Source organism: Gorilla gorilla, chromosome 18, assembly GCF_029281585.2.
Source record: "Gorilla gorilla gorilla isolate KB3781 chromosome 18, NHGRI_mGorGor1-v2.1_pri, whole genome shotgun sequence".
Classification (NCBI taxonomy): Eukaryota; Metazoa; Chordata; class Mammalia; order Primates; family Hominidae; genus Gorilla; species Gorilla gorilla.
This window is the reverse complement of record NC_073242.2, coordinates 113,143,787-113,165,124: the sequence shown is the minus strand read 5'-3', so window position 1 is coordinate 113,165,124 and position 21,338 is coordinate 113,143,787. Positions and strand designations below refer to the sequence as shown.

General features: G+C 44.4%; 1 protein-coding gene across 3 annotated transcripts in view; it reads right to left on the bottom strand.

Annotated features, from left to right (window-relative positions):
* Positions 1–21,338, bottom strand: part of CDH13 (cadherin 13) — a 1,164,256-nt gene that overhangs the window by 1,140,443 nt on the left and 2,475 nt on the right. Inside the window, exon 2 of one of the 3 annotated variants that reach the window (XM_004058064.5) lies at positions 11,011–11,116. The exons of the other annotated variants lie outside the window; for them this stretch is intronic. Coding sequence (XP_004058112.3) covers positions 11,011–11,116 — 106 coding nt within the window. The remainder of the gene's footprint in view (positions 1–11,010; positions 11,117–21,338) is intronic. 3 annotated transcript variants of the gene reach the window in all.

Below are 21,338 nucleotides of genomic sequence, written 5' to 3'. Positions count from 1 at the left end.
CCAAGTCTGTGGTGTGCAGGCTTCTCCAAGCATCAATGATATGAGCATAAAACTTTCTGGAATAGAGAAAGGGCACTGAGTTGATGGAGCTTTCTGGGATCTGATGGATCTCATCTGCCTTCTCCAGGTCCTCCAAGTCCTCACTACCTTGCTCCTCAGCCACTCTCCAGTGCTTCCTAAACTCCTTCTAACTCTGCTTTATTGAACAGCCTCTGTTTATTAACTCTTTTTTCAAAAAGGAGAAAAAAATGCAACCTCATGTACCTCATTTATTACAATTGCTGAAGGTTAGTTTCCACTAACAAAGCCATGCATCCTATTTTACACAAAATCTATTTCTCCCTGGAAGACAGGAGAGCTAACTACTTGCAGGTAGAGCAATATTGAGGCTCCAAGTGTACTTTCTCAGAGAACATTCTTTAAGTGACTGGGCCTCAGTTTCTTAATCTATAGCTTTGGGTTGTTGCCCAGGAAATGGTCCTTGTTGTGATGACTAAGGCAACAGGATCCCTACACAGTTTCAACTTACAGCACACTGGGCACTGTCTTAAGCATGTTACATGCTTCAATTCCTCCTCTCAAGAACCCCAGGATATAGGGCTTATTACTATTTTCCCGTTCAACAGATGAGGGGTTGGAAGCAGAGACAGTTATGGGGCTTGCTCAAGGTTACAGGGCAGTGCAGTTGAGACTCAAACCCAGGCAGTCTGGTGTCCTTGTTCTTAACCAATAATTTCTTTCCTTTCCATTTTTCCAGGTCTTCTTACCCTCCTCTCCCCTCCCCATCATTTTTCTCTCTTACATCCCCGCTCCTTCCTATTGTTGGATCTCTTCCTTAGGTTCACATCTGGTTTTAAGCTCATACATGCCATGCTCTGACTAGCCATTTCACAGGTTCCCCAACATGTCCTGGCCCCTCAGTCCCCCATGCTGCTTAAGCTCACTTTCCATTATTTAACTGGAAGGACCTTCTCAAAGAGGACCAGTGACTGGTTCTTCTTGTCGAATCTAGTGCTTTCTCTGTTCCCTTCCTTCTTCACTGCCTAAGACTATCTGCCACTTCCTTCTTGAAATGCCCTATTTTCCACTATAACTTTACAATTCACCAGATTCCTTCCCCTTCATGTAGTTATCAATGTATCCATCCATCATCCATCCATCCATCCTCCATCTATGCATTCATCCATCCATCCATCATCCATCCTTCTATCTAGCCAGTTCATTTCACAATAATCTGAGTTTGGACCCTGTGTGACCTTGGATAAGTGGCTTTATTTCTCTAATCTTCTATTATGTCATTTGTAAAATAGGAATATTAAAAGCATAGCATATAGGATTGCTGTTAGGTTTAAACAAGCAACAAATGTAAAGAAAGCCGGTGCGCGCTCACTCTCTCTCTAACTATATTTATATTAGTTCCATTGCTTATTTTCTTCCATTCAAAATGCTTTAAAATGTTGGAATCATTTCTGGCATTTTTCTCTTTCTTCCCCATCATCTCATTCATGATCAAGCATCTAAAATTGGCTCTTTCTTTTCCATACTCCCAGTGACTCATACAAGCTTTCAAGCTGGACTTCTCGCCTTGGGTGTTTCCTGATTCAATCCATCTTCCACACTGCCCCCAGATTAATTTTTCTGAAATATATTTTCCATTATGTTATTCCCTTCTTTAAAACTTTCACTGGGTCTTACCACCTATTTTTTAGAAGTTTTTTTCTTCTTGTACTTTTTCAAGTCTCTTGTATTTTTCATTATAGATGTAATGCAAGTGTATCAATGGAGACTTGTAAACCAGAGGGGAAAAAACAACTCTGAATCCCAATGCATGAACAAAATTGCAGTTAGGATTTTGATAAATTCCTTTCAGATTCCACCCTTCTTTTTCTTTATTTAGAGGCTTGTTTTGCTTTGTAGGAATCCTACTGCACACACAATCTCCTGTTTAGTATTCAATTCTCATTCATATGATTTTTCCATGCTATTATCATCATCTTTATAACCATCCTCTTTAATGGTTATGTAATATTCTATTGAGCTGCCTAACCAGTTTTCATTTGCTGGAAATCTAGCCTATTTGCAGAACATTTAGGAGAGTCAGGCATGTGGCAACTACTCCGTAGGCATTGGCTATTATTACTATTTCACATACAATGCATAAAACATATACAATATTCATATATCATTTAATATAATGTATTTTTGTACATATTTTCCTGTATTTACCTCTGTTTAACTTCTCAGATGTATATTACTTCCCCAAAGTGCATGACTATTTTTATGCCTTTGGATACTGTATTAGTCCATTTTCATACTGCTATGACGAAATACCCAAGACTGGGTAATTTATAAAGAAAAAGAGTTTTAATGGACACACAGTTCCACATGGCTGAGGAGGCCTCACAATCACAGTGGAAGACAAAGGAGGAGTAAAGGCATGTCTCACATGGCAGCAGGCAAGAGAGCGTGTGCAAGGGAACTGCCCTTTATGAAACCCTCAGATCTCGTGAGACTTATTCACTACCATGAAAACGGCACAGGGAAAACCTGCCCCTAAGCTTCAGTTACCCCCCACAGGGTCCCTCCCACGACACATGGGGACTATGGGAGCTATAATTCAAGATGAGATTTGGACACAGCCAAACCATATCAGATACTTACCACATTAGACACTGACAGACAGCTCACCACCCAACCCCCACAAGCTCCTGTCTCTTCTGGCTTTTCCATTACCGGGCTGGCTCAACTTCCAACTGCAAATATCTACACCTCTTTACTGACTGCTTTCTCTGAGGCTGGAGTAGTCCAGTAGTCTCAAAATCAATGCCACCTGGGGCAGCTTTGAATCAATGCCCACCGGATTTGTGGCATAAAATCTGGAGCTCCCATGCCCCTCAGGTGGGATGGCTTGGAAGCAGGTATTCCACACTGACTCTCAAAGGTTCCCAGGGGAGTTAAGCTCCAGACACCCAGAGCAGTACCTGCCTGAGTAACAGACCCTTCGTCTGTTTCCTTTTCCTTCCTTGCCTCACTTTCCCACTCCTCTACACTTCCCCTTGGACCACCTCCCAAGAGAATTTATTGCACTCAAATCCTCCTCACAGCATCCGCTTTTGAGGAAACTCAAACTGAGACTGTGACACTTACAGCCAAGTCACTCACAACCATGGTCTGTTAAGTCCTATCTGTCCATTTCCTCATGTACATAAACACATCCAGCTTCTATTTTCTGAGGCCATATTGTTTGCTGGACCAAGTGTTAACAAGGTTCTCTGGAATCCCCATCCCAGTCATATCAGCTAGGTTTCACTGCCGACATTTCATAGATCTGGTAACTGAGGCACAGAGGTTAAGCAACTTGCCCATGGTCACACAGCCCTACAGTGGCAGAGCTGGACTTCAAACTGTAACATTCCCTCGAGGCCTGGGCTCTTAACTGTCATGGTGTACTGCGAGGCACTGCACTACAGCAATAGTAAAGTCCTTTGGCTAAAATAACACTGATGCTATTAATAACTGTCATCTTTGTAACTCTGATCCAATTTCACGTTGCCTTCACATTCATAGTCACCCATAACAGCCTCTTCATTACCCCCTGAATGTGCTGTGAGTATATCTCCTTCAGATCTGGACTCAGGCTTCCCTCGAGCTTATAACATCATCCTTCCTCTCTCTGGCTTAATTGCAATTCTCCCTCTATCATCTTGATCATTGCTTTCTCCTTCCTTTGCCCATGCCTGCTACTGACATACCTAACTCTTCCTCTGACTCAGTTTTCTCATCTGTAGATGGGGATGATGACAAGATGCACCTCATAGGGTTGAATGAAAGCATCTCTCACAATCCACACTTCATAGAAGACAGGTAAGAAATGGCTTCTAACCTTATTACAACCTTGGCCTCCTGTGACCTCTCCTCCCATCACTTCCCATTTCTTTGACCCGCTTTTCACAGACCATGCAGCACCAGTAAATTAAAAGTCATGTGCTTAGGCTGGGCGCGGTGACTCATGTCTGTAATCCTAGCACTTTGGGAGGTCGAGGCAAGCAGATCACTTGACGTCAAGAGTTTGAAATCAGCCTGGCCAACATGGTCAAACCCCATCTCTATGAAAAATACAAAAAAAAATTAGCTGGGCCTGATGGCAGGCGCCTGCAATCCTGGCTACTTGGGAGGCTGAGGCACAAGAATCGCTTGAACTCTGGAGATGGAGGTTGCAGTGAGCCGAGATCACGCCACTGCACTTCAGCCTGGGCGAAAGAGCGAGACTTCGTCTCAAAATACTAATAATAATGTGTTTAAAGCACCAGAAAAATTATTCAAAGCTTGCAAACAAGGCCCAAATGGTTGATGGCACATCCTTTGGTTATCAGTCAGGGACCACCTGAAGTTGTTTAGGAGCATGCTCTTAGTTCATCTTATTGTTTGCTCTTGAAGATCCTAGACTTTGTGAAGTCACCACTTAAGTGGTCAACTTTTGTCCAGTAGAGATGCAAATACCTTTTGTCTAATAGAACAGATAACCCCCAAAAGTTTAGGCATGATGAACATTAACCAGTTTTTATCTAACTCAGCAATCTCATCTTCACATTTCTTTGCTAAATTCCTTACGAATACCTTAGCTTCTTAAATGCCCTTTGGAATAATCATGGCATCTTACTGGTTTCTTCATAAATTAATGAGTTGAAGTGCGTATTTACCCAAGAATCTTGGTTTTACCTTTTGAAAAATTATACATGAATAGTGGCTTGCTGTGAGGTATCTTTTCACAGACCCAGCTTCAGATTCCAGCCTCCTAGTAATAACAGGATAAGATAAGGATAAAAATCCCTGTGTGTGCTGGGTGAGTATGAAGCTATGCATTCGGATCAGGGTTTTCCACCTCAGCACTACTGTATTTGGGTCAGGATAACGTTTTGTGGTGGGAGCTGTGCTGTTCATTGTAGGATGTTGAACAGCATCCCTGAGCTCTGCCCACTAGATGCCCACTCCCCTCCCCAGGTTGTGAAAACAAGCATGTCTGTAGATATTGCTAACTGTCCCCTGAGGGTCACAACCCCCCTCGCCCCAACAGTTGAGAGCCAACGGTTTAGACTACACTTCAGAAACAAGCACCACGGATAGATGCGTCAGAAGGATCAGCAAATATTCACAGTGACACCCGAAGAATTATTCTGGATGGAGTTGAAAACCCAATGGAATCTGGAAACACAGATTTCTGAGCCTGCCCCCAGAGGCTTTCATTCTCTAGGTCCAGAGGACAGGATTTGCAGTCCTAACAGGCTCCCAGTTGGTCCTGGAGCTGGGTGAAGGGCCCCGTCGAAGCCCGTACTCTGAGATCTGGCATCCTAGCAGCTTGTTTTCAGAAGTGTGATCTGTGAGTTAGTGCCCGAGACCCACTGCGTACAAGAGTTTCCTTATCCTCAGGGGTTTGGGAAGAGCCCTCTGAAACTGAAACACACTGCAACCTCAGAGACTTTCATTTGTGAAAAAACAAAACCCAATCTGGCCCACTTCTCTAACTCCAGAGTTTTCCAAAATATTAGTTTATACAAGTGATTTTTTGATTCCCCTAATTTTTTTTCCCCAGAATCCATATTAACCTCCCATGGAACCAGTATCTCTTCAGAACACATTTTGCAAAATGCTATGCTGGAAAACTGACCAGGGAGGACTGAATCAGACACTTACGTGGCTTTGCGTGATCTCCTGTTGCTACCTGGGAAGGCTTTAAGAATCAGAGGGAGCCCAGCGGACTCCTGTCACCTGGGAGCTGGCTACCTGGGAGCCTGGGTCCCAGCCAGAGCCAGTTCAAGTCCTGACTTCTGCCCCAGCCCAAAGCGTGGTTGCTTTTACAGACTGGAGACCTATGAAGACACGTACAGCCCCTCAGCTTTGCCTCCATAAAGCCTCCCCTTCCAGCACCCAAACTCGTGCACTGGGCCTGGTCTGGGGACCAGCTCTAGGCTGCTTTCCTTGTTTCACTGTGCATGGCTAATGGCTTTGTCACTCAGCATTTTCAGCATGACAAAGGATAGAAATCATCAACCCACGAGTTAGGGCAGACAGGAGTACATTCCAAGGTTAGGGAACCTGAGAATCAAAGGAACTCCGCAGGGGGGTGATGGAGGGCACAGAGAGAGACGCAGAAGGCAGGGGTGGGAGGAGTTCCGGGGGCCTTGATTTGCAGAGTGATGAGCACTGGATGTAAGAAGTGAGAGCTCCTTTCCCAGCCTTAGACCTTAGATTGACTTCTCATTACTAGGCTATTGAATTCTTCAGCCGCACCAGCCAAGGGGTGCCACACATTCATGTTAATTTGGGTAAATCCTAAATCCTTCAGCAATCTGCTATCAACTTGAGTACAATGACAATTAGCATATCAATTAGATTTCTCTCCTCTTTCTCCCCACCCCACCTCCATACCACCCCCCATCCTAAACCACTTACTACTTTTAAAAGTCAGCTAAGCCTGTAATGCCTGCTACTCCTGGAGGATCACTTGAAGCCAGGAGTTCGAGACCAGCATGGGCAACATAACAAGACCTTTTCTTAAAATTTTTTTTTTTAATTAACTGGGCCTTGTGGTCCATACCTGTAGTCCCACTTAGCTATTTGGAGAACTGAGGCAAGAGGGTTGCTTGAGCTTAGGTGGTCGAGGCTGCAGTTAGCTATGATTGCACCACTGCAATCCAGCCTGGGCAACAGAGAAAGACCTTGTCTTAAAAAAAGTCAGTAACACTAAAGCATCTCCTTTTCTTCAGTCTCTGAGAGCTTTGCAGCCAGAACTCTACACCAGGGTAGGCTACTATGAGAATAATAACCACTGAGGCAAAAGATGGTTCTTAATTCACTTTACAAATCAGCAAAACAAAAGTGAAGAACCCTTGCTTTATTTCCAATAGGCCAAGGTGACCTGCAGTTCCAGATAACACAGGTTGCTTTTAATGAATGAAACACATGTAAGAACCAGTGTAGCCAGAAGGAATTAGACCCAAACAGCCTGGGTCTTAACCCTGAAACTACCACTTGCCAGCCCCAAGTTTCTCCACATCTTTCTGCTTCCGCTTTCTGATCTCAGTAGGGTGGACAATGGGGATCTTTTGAGGAGTCGCTGTGTTAATATAAGTAAAGCAAGTAGAATATCACCAGCAGGTGGTGAACAACTGTAAGACAGGTTGTGTGTGCTCATGAACAAACAGGAGCCCTGAGGCTGACCTGCCCAAGGTTTGCTTGTTTTCCTATTCAATACCAGTTTTATTTAGACATATGTAACATACTATAAAGCTTAGCCGGTTAAGATATATGATTCCCAGGTTTGGGGTTTATTTACAGAGAGCTAATGTAATCACCACCACTATCTAGCTCCAGAGCATTTTCATCTTCCCCAAAGCAATTCTATACCCATTAGCAGTAACTCCCCATTTCCTCCTGCCCCCAGCCCTAGACATCTTCTAATCTGCTTTCTGTCTCTGGATTTGACTTTTCTGGACAGTTTGTTCCATTTCATAGAATCATACAACATGTGGTCTTGTGTATCTGGAATTGTCTTGAGTTTGAATCTCAGCCCTAGAGTCCTAAAGCTTTATTAGATTCTTTTATTAAGTTCTCCTGAAGTTTCCCCATCTATGAAATGGGATTAAAACCATAGAAGATATTTTATAGAGTCATTACGAGGATTAAATGTGCTGATTAATACATCCGAAGTACTAACACCAGGCCTGGTTCAAAATCAGCACCACACTGCTAACAGCTACTATTACTGCCACTTCTACTATTATTATTCCTCAATTCCCCTGCCCCAAAGCATCTGACTGGTAGTGGGAATCCAAAGATAAACAGAACACAACAGAGAAAACAGGTCTTGCCTTACTTAATGCACAGTCTGGTGGAGATTGTATGATTAGGAATCTGGCTTAAATGAATATAGTCAAGTCTCATCATATGCACATTTAACTAATGGAAAGCCAGCTCTTCCACCAGAGAGAGAGAGAAAAAGAACAATGTAAATACTGCAATTAAATGCTATAAAATTATATCTTGCATATATTCTTTATTATGCTCTGTACATTACTGCGTGCATTATACATTGTTCCATATTGATTACAATATGGGGATGCACACACTAAACCACACCTACTGTACTTTAATGGGCAACTTAAAAGATTTCAAGGCTAATGACAACTGTGTTTGCCTTAAACCCTGACCTTATAGTCTAACCTCTGAGTTAAATGCAACTCTATTGTGTGTCAACAACAATAGTAATTCAGAAATATTCCAGACAAATTAAATCAGCCAACAAGCAGTCCACTGAGTTAGGTGTTAGGCTGCAGTGGGCCCCGACTAGTCAACACGCATTTGCCAAGCACCATTTTTTTTTTTTTTGCCCTCCGTGAGCTGTTAGTTTCATTTCAAAAATAAACTGCATAGGGGTGTCATAAGGAGTTGGTGAATGGAAGAACTGGGTTTGGGAAGCAGACGAAAATAATCTCTCACCCTACAGCCAACAGCGAAGGCAAGCGCCATGACCTCTGCCTGTCGCTATCTACCCCGTCGCCTGCTTTCTCATTCTTCATGGCACTCATCACCCTCCTGAAGACATCACATACCTACCTGTTCATTTTTTTATTGTCTCTCTCCCAGCCAGTACATAAGCTCACCAGAGCAGGGACTTGGCCTGTCTTACTCATTTCTGTATTCCCAGTGCCTAGAAAAGTGTTCAGCACTCAGGCAGTGCTGAGTAATATTTGTTGATAAATGACTGAATGCGTGAATGAGGGTAACTGTTTAGACAGCCTCCACTTTTCTCCCATCTCCTGTCCCTAAATCATCCATAGTTGATTCCTTTGACCTCAACTGGCTTATTCATTCATTGTTGAAAAGTAATGAGAATATATCACATGTCAAAGACGAGGCCCTAAGGTAGCATTCTAGGGCTTTGGCATACTGGTACCATCTAGTGGGAAAGAGAATATCTGCAGGAGGGTGCTTAACCAAATTCAGAAGGTTTTAAAAACTACCACTACCATAATTCTTTCTGTTACCATTAGCTCTACTGAGGAAGTTTCCAGTAACGTGTAATGGTGGCAAGAGAAATCACATATATTCATACCCTACCCAGGGCATATCCTGACCATCCAACAACTTGCCATACCTTTCCATTTTTTCTGCTATGATGCTTCCAAAGTCATGACTGCTCCCCATGACAGCAAAGGCTCAGCAGAGAAGCACAGGAAGTTAATGACAGGAGGGGTCACCCCTGACCAGCAGAAGATAAGGGCGAGTGAATACACCCCCAGCCACCTATTCTGTGAAGGGACCATTCGGAAATGAGCTTTACACAGTGCTTTTGTAGAGACCCAGCAGCAAGAAGCCAGTTTCCCATGACTGTGACCAGCTCAATGACACATTCACTGTTGGCTTGCTGGCTTTCCTTCTTCTTGGTCTCACTCTCCCCACTCGCTCACTTATGGACCTTGAGATCATTTACCAACTTAACCCCCTGAACCCAATTCTGTGTCTCTATTTATTTAGAGGAATTCAATCCAAGAGAGTGTTTAACCCCAAGATACTTTTGGGTAGCAAAAGTGCCTTAAAAATTGTAGTCCAGATAAATATTACAAAGCTAAATTATTCCTATGTTAGATCTAGTCTGAGAATTATGGTCCATAGTTGACTATTAGCATCTTTACCTTGATAAAAGTTAACGCAAATAATCTAGTGATATGTGACCCTAAAGAAGTACCATGATTTTCATGGCAACTAAGGCCAAAGAGAATGCCTGGTTCCCCTCGCTGGCCTCTGCCCTATCCCTGTCTTAAACAAGTTTGACCAACTGGTAAGGCAGCTACTGGTTTAGATTGGTGGTTGGCAAACGGCAGCCTGAAGGACCAATCTAGCTCTGCTTGTGTTTGCAAATAACATTTTATTACCCTGCCCATTCATTTACATATCGGCTGTGGCTGCTTTAATGCTACACTGATAGAATTGAACAGTTTCAAGAGAAACCACCTATTTACTAGATGGCTCATTACAGAAAAAGGATACCTATCCCTGGTTTAAATCATTAGTTGCCATATTCGTAAATTCCCAACAGTAAAATTTCAACACAAACAAAAAGTACAGAGTTGACAAAAGTTGACCAACAACACTTTATCAGTGAAGACAAAAATGCCATGTATGTATTACTAACTTCATTTCACAAACGGTAGCACATTTCATCTCTATGCTATAGAAAGGCCATTCCATCAGAACAAAGAATCCTCTGTCCCAAGAGGGGGTGGTGGACAAGCTCAGAACAACACTGTCTATCACTCTACCCCATTTGAACGTTTTTCTATAGCACTATCACCACGCAAAACTACCATATTTATTTATTTTTCTTGTTTACTGTCTTTCTCTGCTATGAGAACACAAACTCCACAGGGGCAGGCAATCTTGTCTTTCTTAATCACTGCTGCCTCCCTCAATGCTGAGAATTGTGCTCGAGATATTGTCTTCCCCCACTAAATATTTGTTAAGTGAATTAGTTAACCAAATAGGGAATGAACAGATAGGCACGGCCACCGAGTGGCGGGACGGTGCACAGAGTGGTGAGGACCCTGTCAAGGGAGAGAGTGTCTGTCCACCAGAACAGGATTGGAGGGCAAAGGCCATGCTCTCGCTGCTCTGTGGCTAGTATGGAAAATGGAGCTGGGTACATAATAAGCACTCAACACGTGTTTGCTGAATCAATGGCAACCCTCACTAAAGCACTTAAATTAAGAGGAAAAAACACTGGTCTGGTAAGACAAAAATAAACTTCAAGTTAGATTCAATCCAATTGCCACACAATATAGATCCAGGTGTCTCTATATAGCTACAGACTGTATATTTCTTGTTTTCTTTTTGTTTGGGGAAAGAATTACAAAGAGTAGCTTGCAGGAAGCACTGACTTAGGCAACAGCATTTCTTAGCATCCCTAGGGAAGAATTCCACCCAGCCACACGACACAGCAGCAGGCGAATTTACCTGCATGGTTGAAGCTGCAGGTGAGCCACGCCCAGGCATCTGTGGGCCATTCTCACTGGGATTTTCTTGCTGGGGGAACCATGCAGTGCAGGTGGGTTGTTTGGCCCTGGTCAAAAGCAAGGACATGGAGACAAAGAACACAAATGACCCTGGGCTGACCCTGTTCTGAAGGTTGCAATCAGTAGCCCAGACAGGAAGTCCAGGGCCCAGACCCACTTTGAGAGACTAGGAACTCAAAAAAGGGGTCATCCCAGGCAGCTATCTTGACTTTAAGGGAGCTAGAGAACAGAATAGACAAAGGAAAGAATTTTTATATAATGAGGGCAGTGGGAAAGGAAACTTTTATACACTAGTGCAACATAGAGGAAAATAAATATGCACAGGAATAAAGATGCATGGATCCAAACCCTGGTCCCAGTTCTCAGTGACTGTGTGGCCTTGAGCAAATGACTCCACCACTCAGAACTTCTCATCTTATATAAAATTGGGAATAAGAGTCGCCTCTAAGGGTTGCAGGAAGGATTCCAGATAACACGGGTAACTAGTGCATAGCAATTACAGTGAATTGTGGTTACATGGAGGTACTTTAAACAAGTACTCATGGCACTGGTGCGTGCACGCACACACACGCACACACGTGCACACACACACACACACACACTGCCCTAATAAAGCCTCCTAAGAACAGCTGATGGGCAGACACAGTAAGAAGATGAGATCCCACCAGATCAAATGATTTTATGAGGCATGAATCCCCAGGAGAACAATCTTGGGGGACCTACTAATATGGGAATTGGCAAATCCTCCCTGGGGAGCAAACTTTACTTTTTTTAATGTCCACGCATTATGAAATGCACAGTCATTTCCCCCCTTAAGTTAGTCACATCCTGAAAGCCAAGACCCCATGACACCTTCAGACCATAAACTTCCTTGGAGCATAGGGTGAAAAGTGATACAACCAACATTTCTTAAGCATAGGATGACATCATTAACATACACTTATTTAATTCTCACAAAAATCCTGCAGGGCAAGCACAGATATTCCTTTTTAGTTGTTTTAATACAGGGGAAAACAGAAAAGGAGGGAAATGAAGTCAATTATCTGAGGCAACACAGTGTGTAAATGGCTGGGCAGGGATTCAAGCTCACTTCTAAAGGGCTAGGAGGTCTGCTAAGCAGTCCCTAAGCAGTCCAAGGCACCAGGAGCTCTGGGTCCAGGCAGCCCCAGGCTCTAATTCTGCTCCAGCACATTTCCTAGTGAAGGCCTGGACTGTCGTGTTCACCTCTGGGTTCCCAGGTTTGCAGCATTCTTCATACTTGGTAGGTAACATTTAAGGGAAGAAAGAAAGAAAGACCGCAGAAAGAGGGAGGCAAGGCAGATGAAAGGAAGCAAAGGAGCAAAGGAGGGCACAGCAGCCTCTTCTCCCTTCAATGGATTTCAGCCTCTACTGCTTCCTATTGTAACAATTACCACATTTATAATTATTTCAAGTCCTTACTTGTTTTTATCTGCTGTTCCCACAAGACTGTAAGCTCCATGAGACAGGGATTCAGTTCATCTCGTTTACCTCTGAATTCCCTAAATGCTCAATAAATACTTGCTGAGTGAAGACACGGGCCCCAGGTGGACTCGCCCACGCACAGACCCAGGTGCAAATCCCAGCTCACCACTTGTTATTCTGTGATCTTGGGTCAGTTCCTTAAACTCACCAGTTTCTTCATCTGTTGAAAGGGCACGATAGGCCGGGCGCGGTGGCTCACGCCTATAATCCCAGCACTTTGGGAGGCCGAGGCGGACCGATCACGAGATCAGGAGATCAAGACCATCCTGGCTAACACGGTGAAACCCCGTCTCTACTAAAAATACAAAAAAAAATTAGCCGGGCGCTGTGGCGGGTGCCTGTAGCCCCAGCTACTCAGGAGGCTGAGGCAGGAGAATGGCGTGAACCCGGGAGGAGGAGCTTGCAGTGAGCCGAGATTGCGCCACTGCACTCCAGCCTGGGTGACAGAGCCAGACTCCGTCTCAAAAAAAAAAAAAAAAAAAAAAAAAAAAGGCACAGTAACTGTACAGACCTCAGCTTCTGAGGATGAAGTACCTAGGTGAGTGCCTGGCATACAGCACTCACTAAATATCTTTGTTGTGGAAAGCAGGAAGGAAGGAAGGGAAAGATAGCAGGAAAACAAGATAGACATGTTCGGAATCAATACTGCCACAGAACGCAATAATCTTTCTTACTGCAAAAATATGCAGAACTGCAGGAAGCAGAGGTACACCCTCTGTTTCTCACACATCAAACTTCATTCAGTGGCTGACTCAAACAAAGTATTTTTACAGGGCCCAATTAGACAGCTGTAGGATCCTGGCCAAAGGTCCTGTTTCCTTGTAAGTGATAATGATTTAGATAATCTGCACGCATCTTTGCAGCAAATTGGACTTCCCTGCATTCTAACATCTTTTTACTCACTTGAACCTCCAAGTAACCTGGTCCATTTTACAGATGAAAACATTGAAGCTGCTTGCTGAAGGTCACACCACGAGTGAGGGGGTGAGCTAGAAACAGGATCCAGGTCCATGGTGTGCTGGAGCCAGTTAGTATCAGGTAGCAAGAGCCCCTTGTTAAGTTTTTAGGAAACTCTCAGGTTGGTAGATTCAAATTGCCCATGATGGGAGTATTTACATCATGGAAATTGGCAAGAGCTACAAATTACTTGGTTGTATCTTGGTTTGGGTTTTGCTTTCTGGTTTGGGTGTTTCTTTAGAGTGGCCCAGTTGTTAAACATTTACCAATATACCACTGCCTGGCACCCAGTTGAATATTCTCCTACTACACCAAAAACAGAAGTCACCAAGGCTACACCCAACATGCTGAAGCAGAGGCTTGTTAGCATTGGCAAAGTGATTGCTGAGGGTAGAAGATCATTATTTGCTTCATGTAAGACATATTTCCAGTACTGCTGATTGAATGTTCAAGAAACGATTAAAGGGCTTGGCAATGTTTCTCTCAAATATCTTGTGCATGAAGTCTCAGAGATTGGTTAATTATACAGGCTGCACGTCGGTCACTTTATTCAAGGGCATTTCCAGGCCCCCACGGTGCCCATCCTAGATGCAGGCATGGACTGGATCTGCTGGCAATACTGTAATGCAGGCCTTAGGTGCCTCTCCCAGGAACGTTCTGCAGCCTGGATTACACTCCCACGTAGAGAAGCCCTCAGACCGACCCTGTTTACAATGTCAAACACCTGGTCTCCTTGTTTGACTCTTCCTGCCAATTGGAAGAGTCAGAACTCAAGCAGGCCTCCTTCACCTTTCTCTGGCCCTGCCATCTCTATACCCAGCCACCATCAAAGCCTGTCAAGTTATCTGCCTAAATGTCTCTTGGATTATCTGAATAGGATTTAGTCCATTCTTGTATTGCTATAAAGAACTGCCTGGGACTGGGTAATTTACAAAGACAGGAGGTCTAATTGGCTTGCAGTTCTGCATGCTGTAGAGGAAGTATGGCTGCAAAGGCCTCAGGAAACTTACAATCATGGCAGAAGGGGAAGGCGAAGGAGGCACGTCTTCACACAGCAAGCAAGAGAGAGAGGGAGCGCAAAGGGGGAAGTGCTATACACTTTCACATAACCAGGTCTTGTGAGAACTCACTATGACGATTACAGCAAGGAGAAATCCGCCCTCTGATCTAATCACCTCCCACTGGGCTTCACCTCCAACATTAGGGATTACAATATGACATGAGATTTGGGTGGGGACACAGACCCAAACCATATCAGTCTACTTCAATCACCTGCCCCATCTCTGCACCGTCGTTCCTGAATCCAGCTTCCCATGATCTCAGCCCTAGACTGGCCTTTCCTTTCCATTCTTACCCAGCTCCAACCCATTTGCTACTTGTAGCCAGAATGCAAATCTGATCACGTCACTCTGTACCTTTCTCTCATTACCCTCAATGGCTGCCACTTGCTCTGAGAAAAACACCAATATTCTTGCAGTGGCTGACACGGCCCCATTGGCTCTGGCACCTCCCAGCCACACTTCACATCACTGCCTTGGCTGTGTGGTGTTTCCCCTGAATAGAGGCTTCACCCAGACTGTGCCTTCTTCCTGGAATGCCTTTCCCCACCCACGCCCTCTATTGTGTCTTTGTCTGTAAGCCCTACTGCTCCTCCAGATTTGGGCTCAAGCATCAGGTTGTCAGGGAAGCCGCCCAGATCCTTCATCTGCCTCTGATGTCTTTCTTATATTCATTCGTTCATTTGTTCATTCATGTTTGCTGAGTACTATGTGCCAGGCACTGTTCTAAGCCCTGAGAGTATAGAAATGAACAAATCAAGCCACAATGTGGACCACAGCAGAGCTTATAGTCTAGTGGAGGAGAAAGACAAAGAACACCTAGGCAAAATATTTAGAACGGCATGACCTCACACAGCTGGGCTTCCTTCCCTCATCGCAGTTGTCTCCATCTTAAATTATTCATTAATTGCCATTGATCCTTCCTGCCAAGCTGTGAGCCCCAGGAGAGCAGAGACTCAGTCTGCCTTATGAGCCACTGTATCCTGAACACACAAGTGGTGCTTGGAACATAGTAGGTCCTCCATAGAGATCATAGATATTTATTGGAACCATTTGGTCTCAGGTGAATCTCCCTGAAGTCAAGTCGCTCGAGTGCTTGGGGCCTAGGAGGAAAAGTCCCTAACAGCCGAACTTCTCAGGCCCCCCTTATTTGAGAAGACTCCCAGAAGCCTCTTTGGCTATAACTTTAAGTTAGATAAAGAGTCAGGAAACTTTTTCTTTTAGGGACTAAATAGTAAATATTTTCAGCTTCAGGGGCTAGACAGTCTCAACTCTGTTGTTATAGCACAAAAGCAGCCATAAACAATTACATAAATGAATAGGTGTGGCTATAATCCAATAAAACTATTTATAAAACCAGACTGCAGGGAGAAATTGGCTCACGGGCCATAATTTGCAACCCCTGAGTGAGATGATCCCAGATGCCCGACGGCTGATGGCAGTTGAGGAGGGATACTCCGGGCAGTCTGAGTCAGCCTCGGTTCTGCTGGCAGTGTCCAGCAACTTTCCGCAGGCCCTACAGCAATCAGTCCACAGGGAGACAATCACATAAGCTGAAGCTTCAGGTGTTTGCAGCCACCACCTTCTTCCTGCAGCACACAACACAGGAAAGTGGTTCCCTGACACCTTGAGGGAAAGAGACATTGGCCTGAAGGCCCCGTAAGGCAAGGATGGAAGCTGCCACATTCCTTCCTTCCATTCCCCGGGCTCCTCCAGAGGCTGAGCTCATTTCCGGGCCCTGCCCAGGCATGTGGCAGGGCTGTTGATGGCTGAGCAGCTGCTGCCCTCCGCCCCAGCCCGGCCTGCGTTCAGCTAGGAGACACAGGGTCTTTGTGCCTCTGCAGCAGATCGGGTGACGCTCATTGGTGTCTTTGAAATGAGACATGACACGTCAAAACGTGCCTGTTGTTAATGTTAGTTTTCAAGAATTTGACTTCTGTTGGCAACTGGCAGAGGAAAAACAATCACTTTTTTTCATATGTGTATATGGAGTTATATTTACTCTGATCTTTGGGGTCTGTAGCTATGGAAAACAAGAATCATCTGAGGCTCACCTGCTGGTATGGGATGAGGCAGACAGATTAGTCTAGTATTTACAGAGCCAGAGAGCATTAATTGTAGCATTAACACTGTGTGGAGAACGGCCGTGGGTGTTAACTGTTAAAACAGATATAAAAACATCACACAAGCTCCAGGACGGTGCTAGGATGCGACAGTGTCCTATGGATAAGGGTACTCGGCCAGGCGCAGTGGCTCACGCCTGTTTATCCCAGCACTTGGGGAGGCCGAGGCAGGTGGATCACGAGGTCAGGAGTTCAAGACCAGCTTGGCCAAGACGGTGAAACCCCATCTCTACTAAAAATAAAAAAATTAGCCAGGGCTGGTGGCAGGCACCTGTAATCCCAGCTACTTGGGAGGCTGAGGCACAGAATTGCTTAAACCCTGGAGGTGGAGGTTGCAGTGAGCCGACATCGCGCCACCGCACTCCGGCTTGGGTGACAAAGCAAGACTCCGTCTCAAAGAAAAAAAGTAGATGACGGAGCTGCAGATTCGACTTTATCCTGAAGTTACAAAGGTGCTGAATATTAGAGCAGTGTTCCCGTAGGCCTTGGCAAGTCTAAGTACAGTAAGTTATTGTGATGTTCTGGTTATGTCTATACTGTGAGGGAGCAGCACTCATGGAATGATGATGCCCAGGTGTCACTGTTCTCCAAGGACAGCCATGCTCTTGGTAAAACACTACATAGAGCAGGGGTTCCCAACCTCCAGGCCACAGACCAGTACCAGTCCATGGCCTGTTAGAAATCAGGCCACACAGCAGGAGGTGAGTGGCCCATGAGCAAGCAAAAGCTTCATCTGTATTTATAATGGCTCCCCAGCACTCGCATTACCGCCTGGGCTCTGCCTCCTGTCACATCAGCTGTGGCACTGGATTTTCATAGGAGTTGGAACTCTGTGTGAACTGTGCGTGCATGGGATCTAGGTCGCCTTCTCCTTATGAGAGTCTAATGCCTGATGATCTGTCACTGTCTCCCATCATCCCCAGATGCGACCATCTAGTGGCAGAAAAACAAGCTCAGGGCTCCCAGTAATTCTAAATTATAGTGAGTTGTATAATTATTTCATTATATATTACAATGTAACAATACAGAAATTAAATGCATAATAAATGTAATGTGCTTAAATCATTCCAAAACCATGCCCCCACTTCTAGTCCGTGGAAAAATTGTCTTCCACGAAACCGGTCCCTGGTACCAAAATGGTTGAGGACTGCTGACAGAGAGGGTATGCAGGCCTCTATATGATCCCAGGGTTTCAGAGTCCTTTGGCTGCTCGTGCGTGATGACATTTTATACCAACACACTGGTGTGCCAGGGCTTGTACTGACTCAGAGCTGCGGCGTGTCACTTCTCTGCATAACTCTTACACCTAAAGAAATGATCTGGGTGCTATGTCTCTCTGAGTGCTATGTCACTCTGGGTGCCTGTCCAACAGTGCTTCCAGTAATGTGCTCAGGGAGGGGCTGCAGTCTCCTTGGTCATGCTGTTCCAAAGCACACATCAATGGAATTCAATCACAGGGAAGGAGAAAAGGCAGTCCCTCCCTTTCCAAATAGTCCAACACTGAGAAATTAACTGCATTAATTTGATCAAACCTCAACATTTGTGAAAGCAGAGGTTCCAAACTCAAAAAGCCCTAGGGGCAAGCAGGCAAAATTAGTGAGCACAGAAGGCTGGGTAGTAGAGAGTGGTGAGGATTATGGCAAGCTACCGAGGCACGTCCTGCCTAAAGAGGGCAGTAGTGACTCAGCCCTGTCAAGTACGGCCATGTTGAAGTGTGGATCTAGGGTTGCCTGACCTGACTTTTTCAGAAATGCTAGAAACCTGGATTTCTTTTTTATTAATGTACAATTTTCAAAACATTTCAGCCAAACAAACTGCATCCATGGCTAAATTTAGCCTGTGGCTGCTACTTGGCAACCTCTGCCCAGAAGCCAGAGTTGCAGGTTTGGGATAGATGAGTTCCATTACCACCAAGCAGATGTCTCGAGGTTCAACCTGCTAAGCCAGAGGGTGACACATTCACCTCCACAGACCCTGGCTCAGTCAGCACTTCAAGTTAGAAATGTCCTTTCTTCTCCTCTCCTGCCTTCCCCCAAGCTGCCTCTCTCAGCTGAGAAAGATGACTTTCCACCCTAACTCTAGAACAAGGCCACTGCTGAGTGCCTACTGCAGGAGCAAGAGATCCTACAGCCCAGCCATTCATTGTCTGTGCAGCCTGTTCATACCTGAGGAGCCAGGCCTGGGATCCCAGGTGGCTGCAGAAGAAGCAGGCTGTGGGGAATTATATTGGCAGCATCCTTCAGGAGGGTCAGATTCTCACAGGTGCATGGGCACCTGGCTGAGAGCTAAATAGAAACAACGCCAAAACCACCGGTCACTTGGTTTGATTCTGTCCAGCTGATTATTGTAATTGGATGACAGGTGGATATTTCCTTCTCCTTTTCAATGAGTGATGGAAAGTGAGTGGACCTAGCTCAGGAGTCACCCTTCTGGGTGGTTATGTAAGGGGGAAGGTTATCTCCTTCCACAGGCAGAACTGTTCCTGCCTTTTGGCTACCTAAAGAATAAAATCAAGTCCAACCAAAGTCAAATGCCAGGAAATTTCAGAACTTCCTCACATTCCGTATTGCCTTGTCTACAAACATCTTTGAAATTTTCCCTGCTCCAATACTCAGAGGGGATACAGAGTCGAAGAATGAATTAGAACAGAACCAACTACAATAGGGGAAAAGAAAGAAAGCAAGAAGAAAGCTAGCAAGAAAGCAAGAGAGCAAAAGAAGGAAAGCAAGAAAGAGACACAGAAATAAATACAGTGAAAAATGGCAGGATTTCTCATTTGGGGGTGATTGTGGCAAATAATGTGGAATAAGGAGAATAGTTTTGTTTTGATGGAGTTGCTACAATGAAGTTCTTTAAAATGAGCTGTAGATTGAGAATTTTGTAATGCTGTGGATGGAGCCCTCTTCTGGAGAAATTTTTCAACAGGTATTACAAGATCAAAATGCAGAGATGTACACACTCACTCAGACGCACACACAGAAACACTGTTGGCTACTTAGATGATATGACTGTCATTCAGGTGTAAATTAAATCCATAGGTGGTCCTTTTCCTTACCTTCCACTAAATATAAATTAACTAGACTCCCCAAGCAATTGTATTTTTGGAAGGAAATAAGGATGTTTTCAAGAACCTAGCTACACTTTAACCTAAACATTGAACTTCAGATTGAGGCTCAATTTACACATCCAAGAGCTGATACTTTTAGATAATGCAGTTATTGAGTATGTTGGTTTGTTGGGCAATTTCACTATAACACATAGAGGATACTTCTGGAAGGAAATAGATTTTACTTAATGGAAAACCCAAGGGCTAAAGATAGAAAAGGGGAGAAGGGAGAGAGGCAGAGTAGGAGCGATCAGCTAAGATGACTGTTGGGGCTTTTAGTATAGACTGTGGAATTACACAAATTCCAGATTACATACTCAGCTTTGCAGTTTATTAAACCTGTTTTGGGACTTGCTGAAAAAAATATTCAGACAGGTGAACTCTATCACTGACTCCTTTCACTACATATTCCCTTTCCCTAGTGCTCTGGAAATCTTACAGGCTGTCATGTATTGACCCTAGGGGGGCAGGGGGCAGCACCCTCTTCAACCGTGTGTCTTTTTCCTCATCCAAAAGGTTCTGCAAATAAACACTGCTCTTAAAACATAACACACAAATTTGCAGGAGCACTATAAGACACTGATTCTCATTGAAAATCCTGAAAATCAAGATTCTGACCCCAAGAGAGAACTCCCCACTTTATAGCGAAATCTCAGAATTCCATGGAACATTTTTAGTCACTCCCAAGTGACTGTCCTCCAAGACTGAACCCCTCCCTAAATTCCTAATTCTTGGGGGATTACTCACTCATTGTTAGAACTTTTGGTTAGTTGTAAGTGCTACCCAAATAGGGAGGGGAATCACATTTACCATGGAATTTCTTGCTCATTTCTTTCTTGATTTGTTTCATAGTCATTACTTTTCATAGGCAAATTCCAGAGGCCACTTCTGGGACAGACTTTCCCAAAACACCCCAGGGGATAGGAGAGGTGACTGTTCAACGGTGCCAGCTTCCAGTCATTGTTGCTTAGAATTCCTCACCTCCTACCAAAATGCCTAAAACAACAACCAAGCCAATAAGCTTACAGAGATTGATGGCTTCCAAAGCCAGACCCAATGCTTTACAACTGTGGTGGAAAAAAACATACAGGCTTGCCTGAACACCACCACAGCCGAGTGACTAATTTGCTTTATTACATTGTTTTTCCCTTCTGTTTTCTCTCTGCCTCAGGAAAGTTTTGTTTCTGCTTGTCGACTCAAAGCCTCGAAGACTTTCCCCACTTTTTTCTACGGCACACAGAGTTCTGCACGTGAACTTCTTGCTGGTTAACTGGATTGCATCAAAATGATTTCTCTGTGAGGTACTATTGCTACCAGGATATCAATTACTATCCTAATGTGGACATTTGCTCTGATATGCATAACAATTGAAAATAGAAATAAGCCTCTCAGAGCAATCATTTCAATTCACAGCAAAATCTCTGCTTCCTTCGTCTAAATAAATAGAGTGAGCCTTCAGAACCCACCTGTGCCAGCCTGGCCCTGGGTGAGGAGACACACCAGTTCATTTGCAAAAACAACC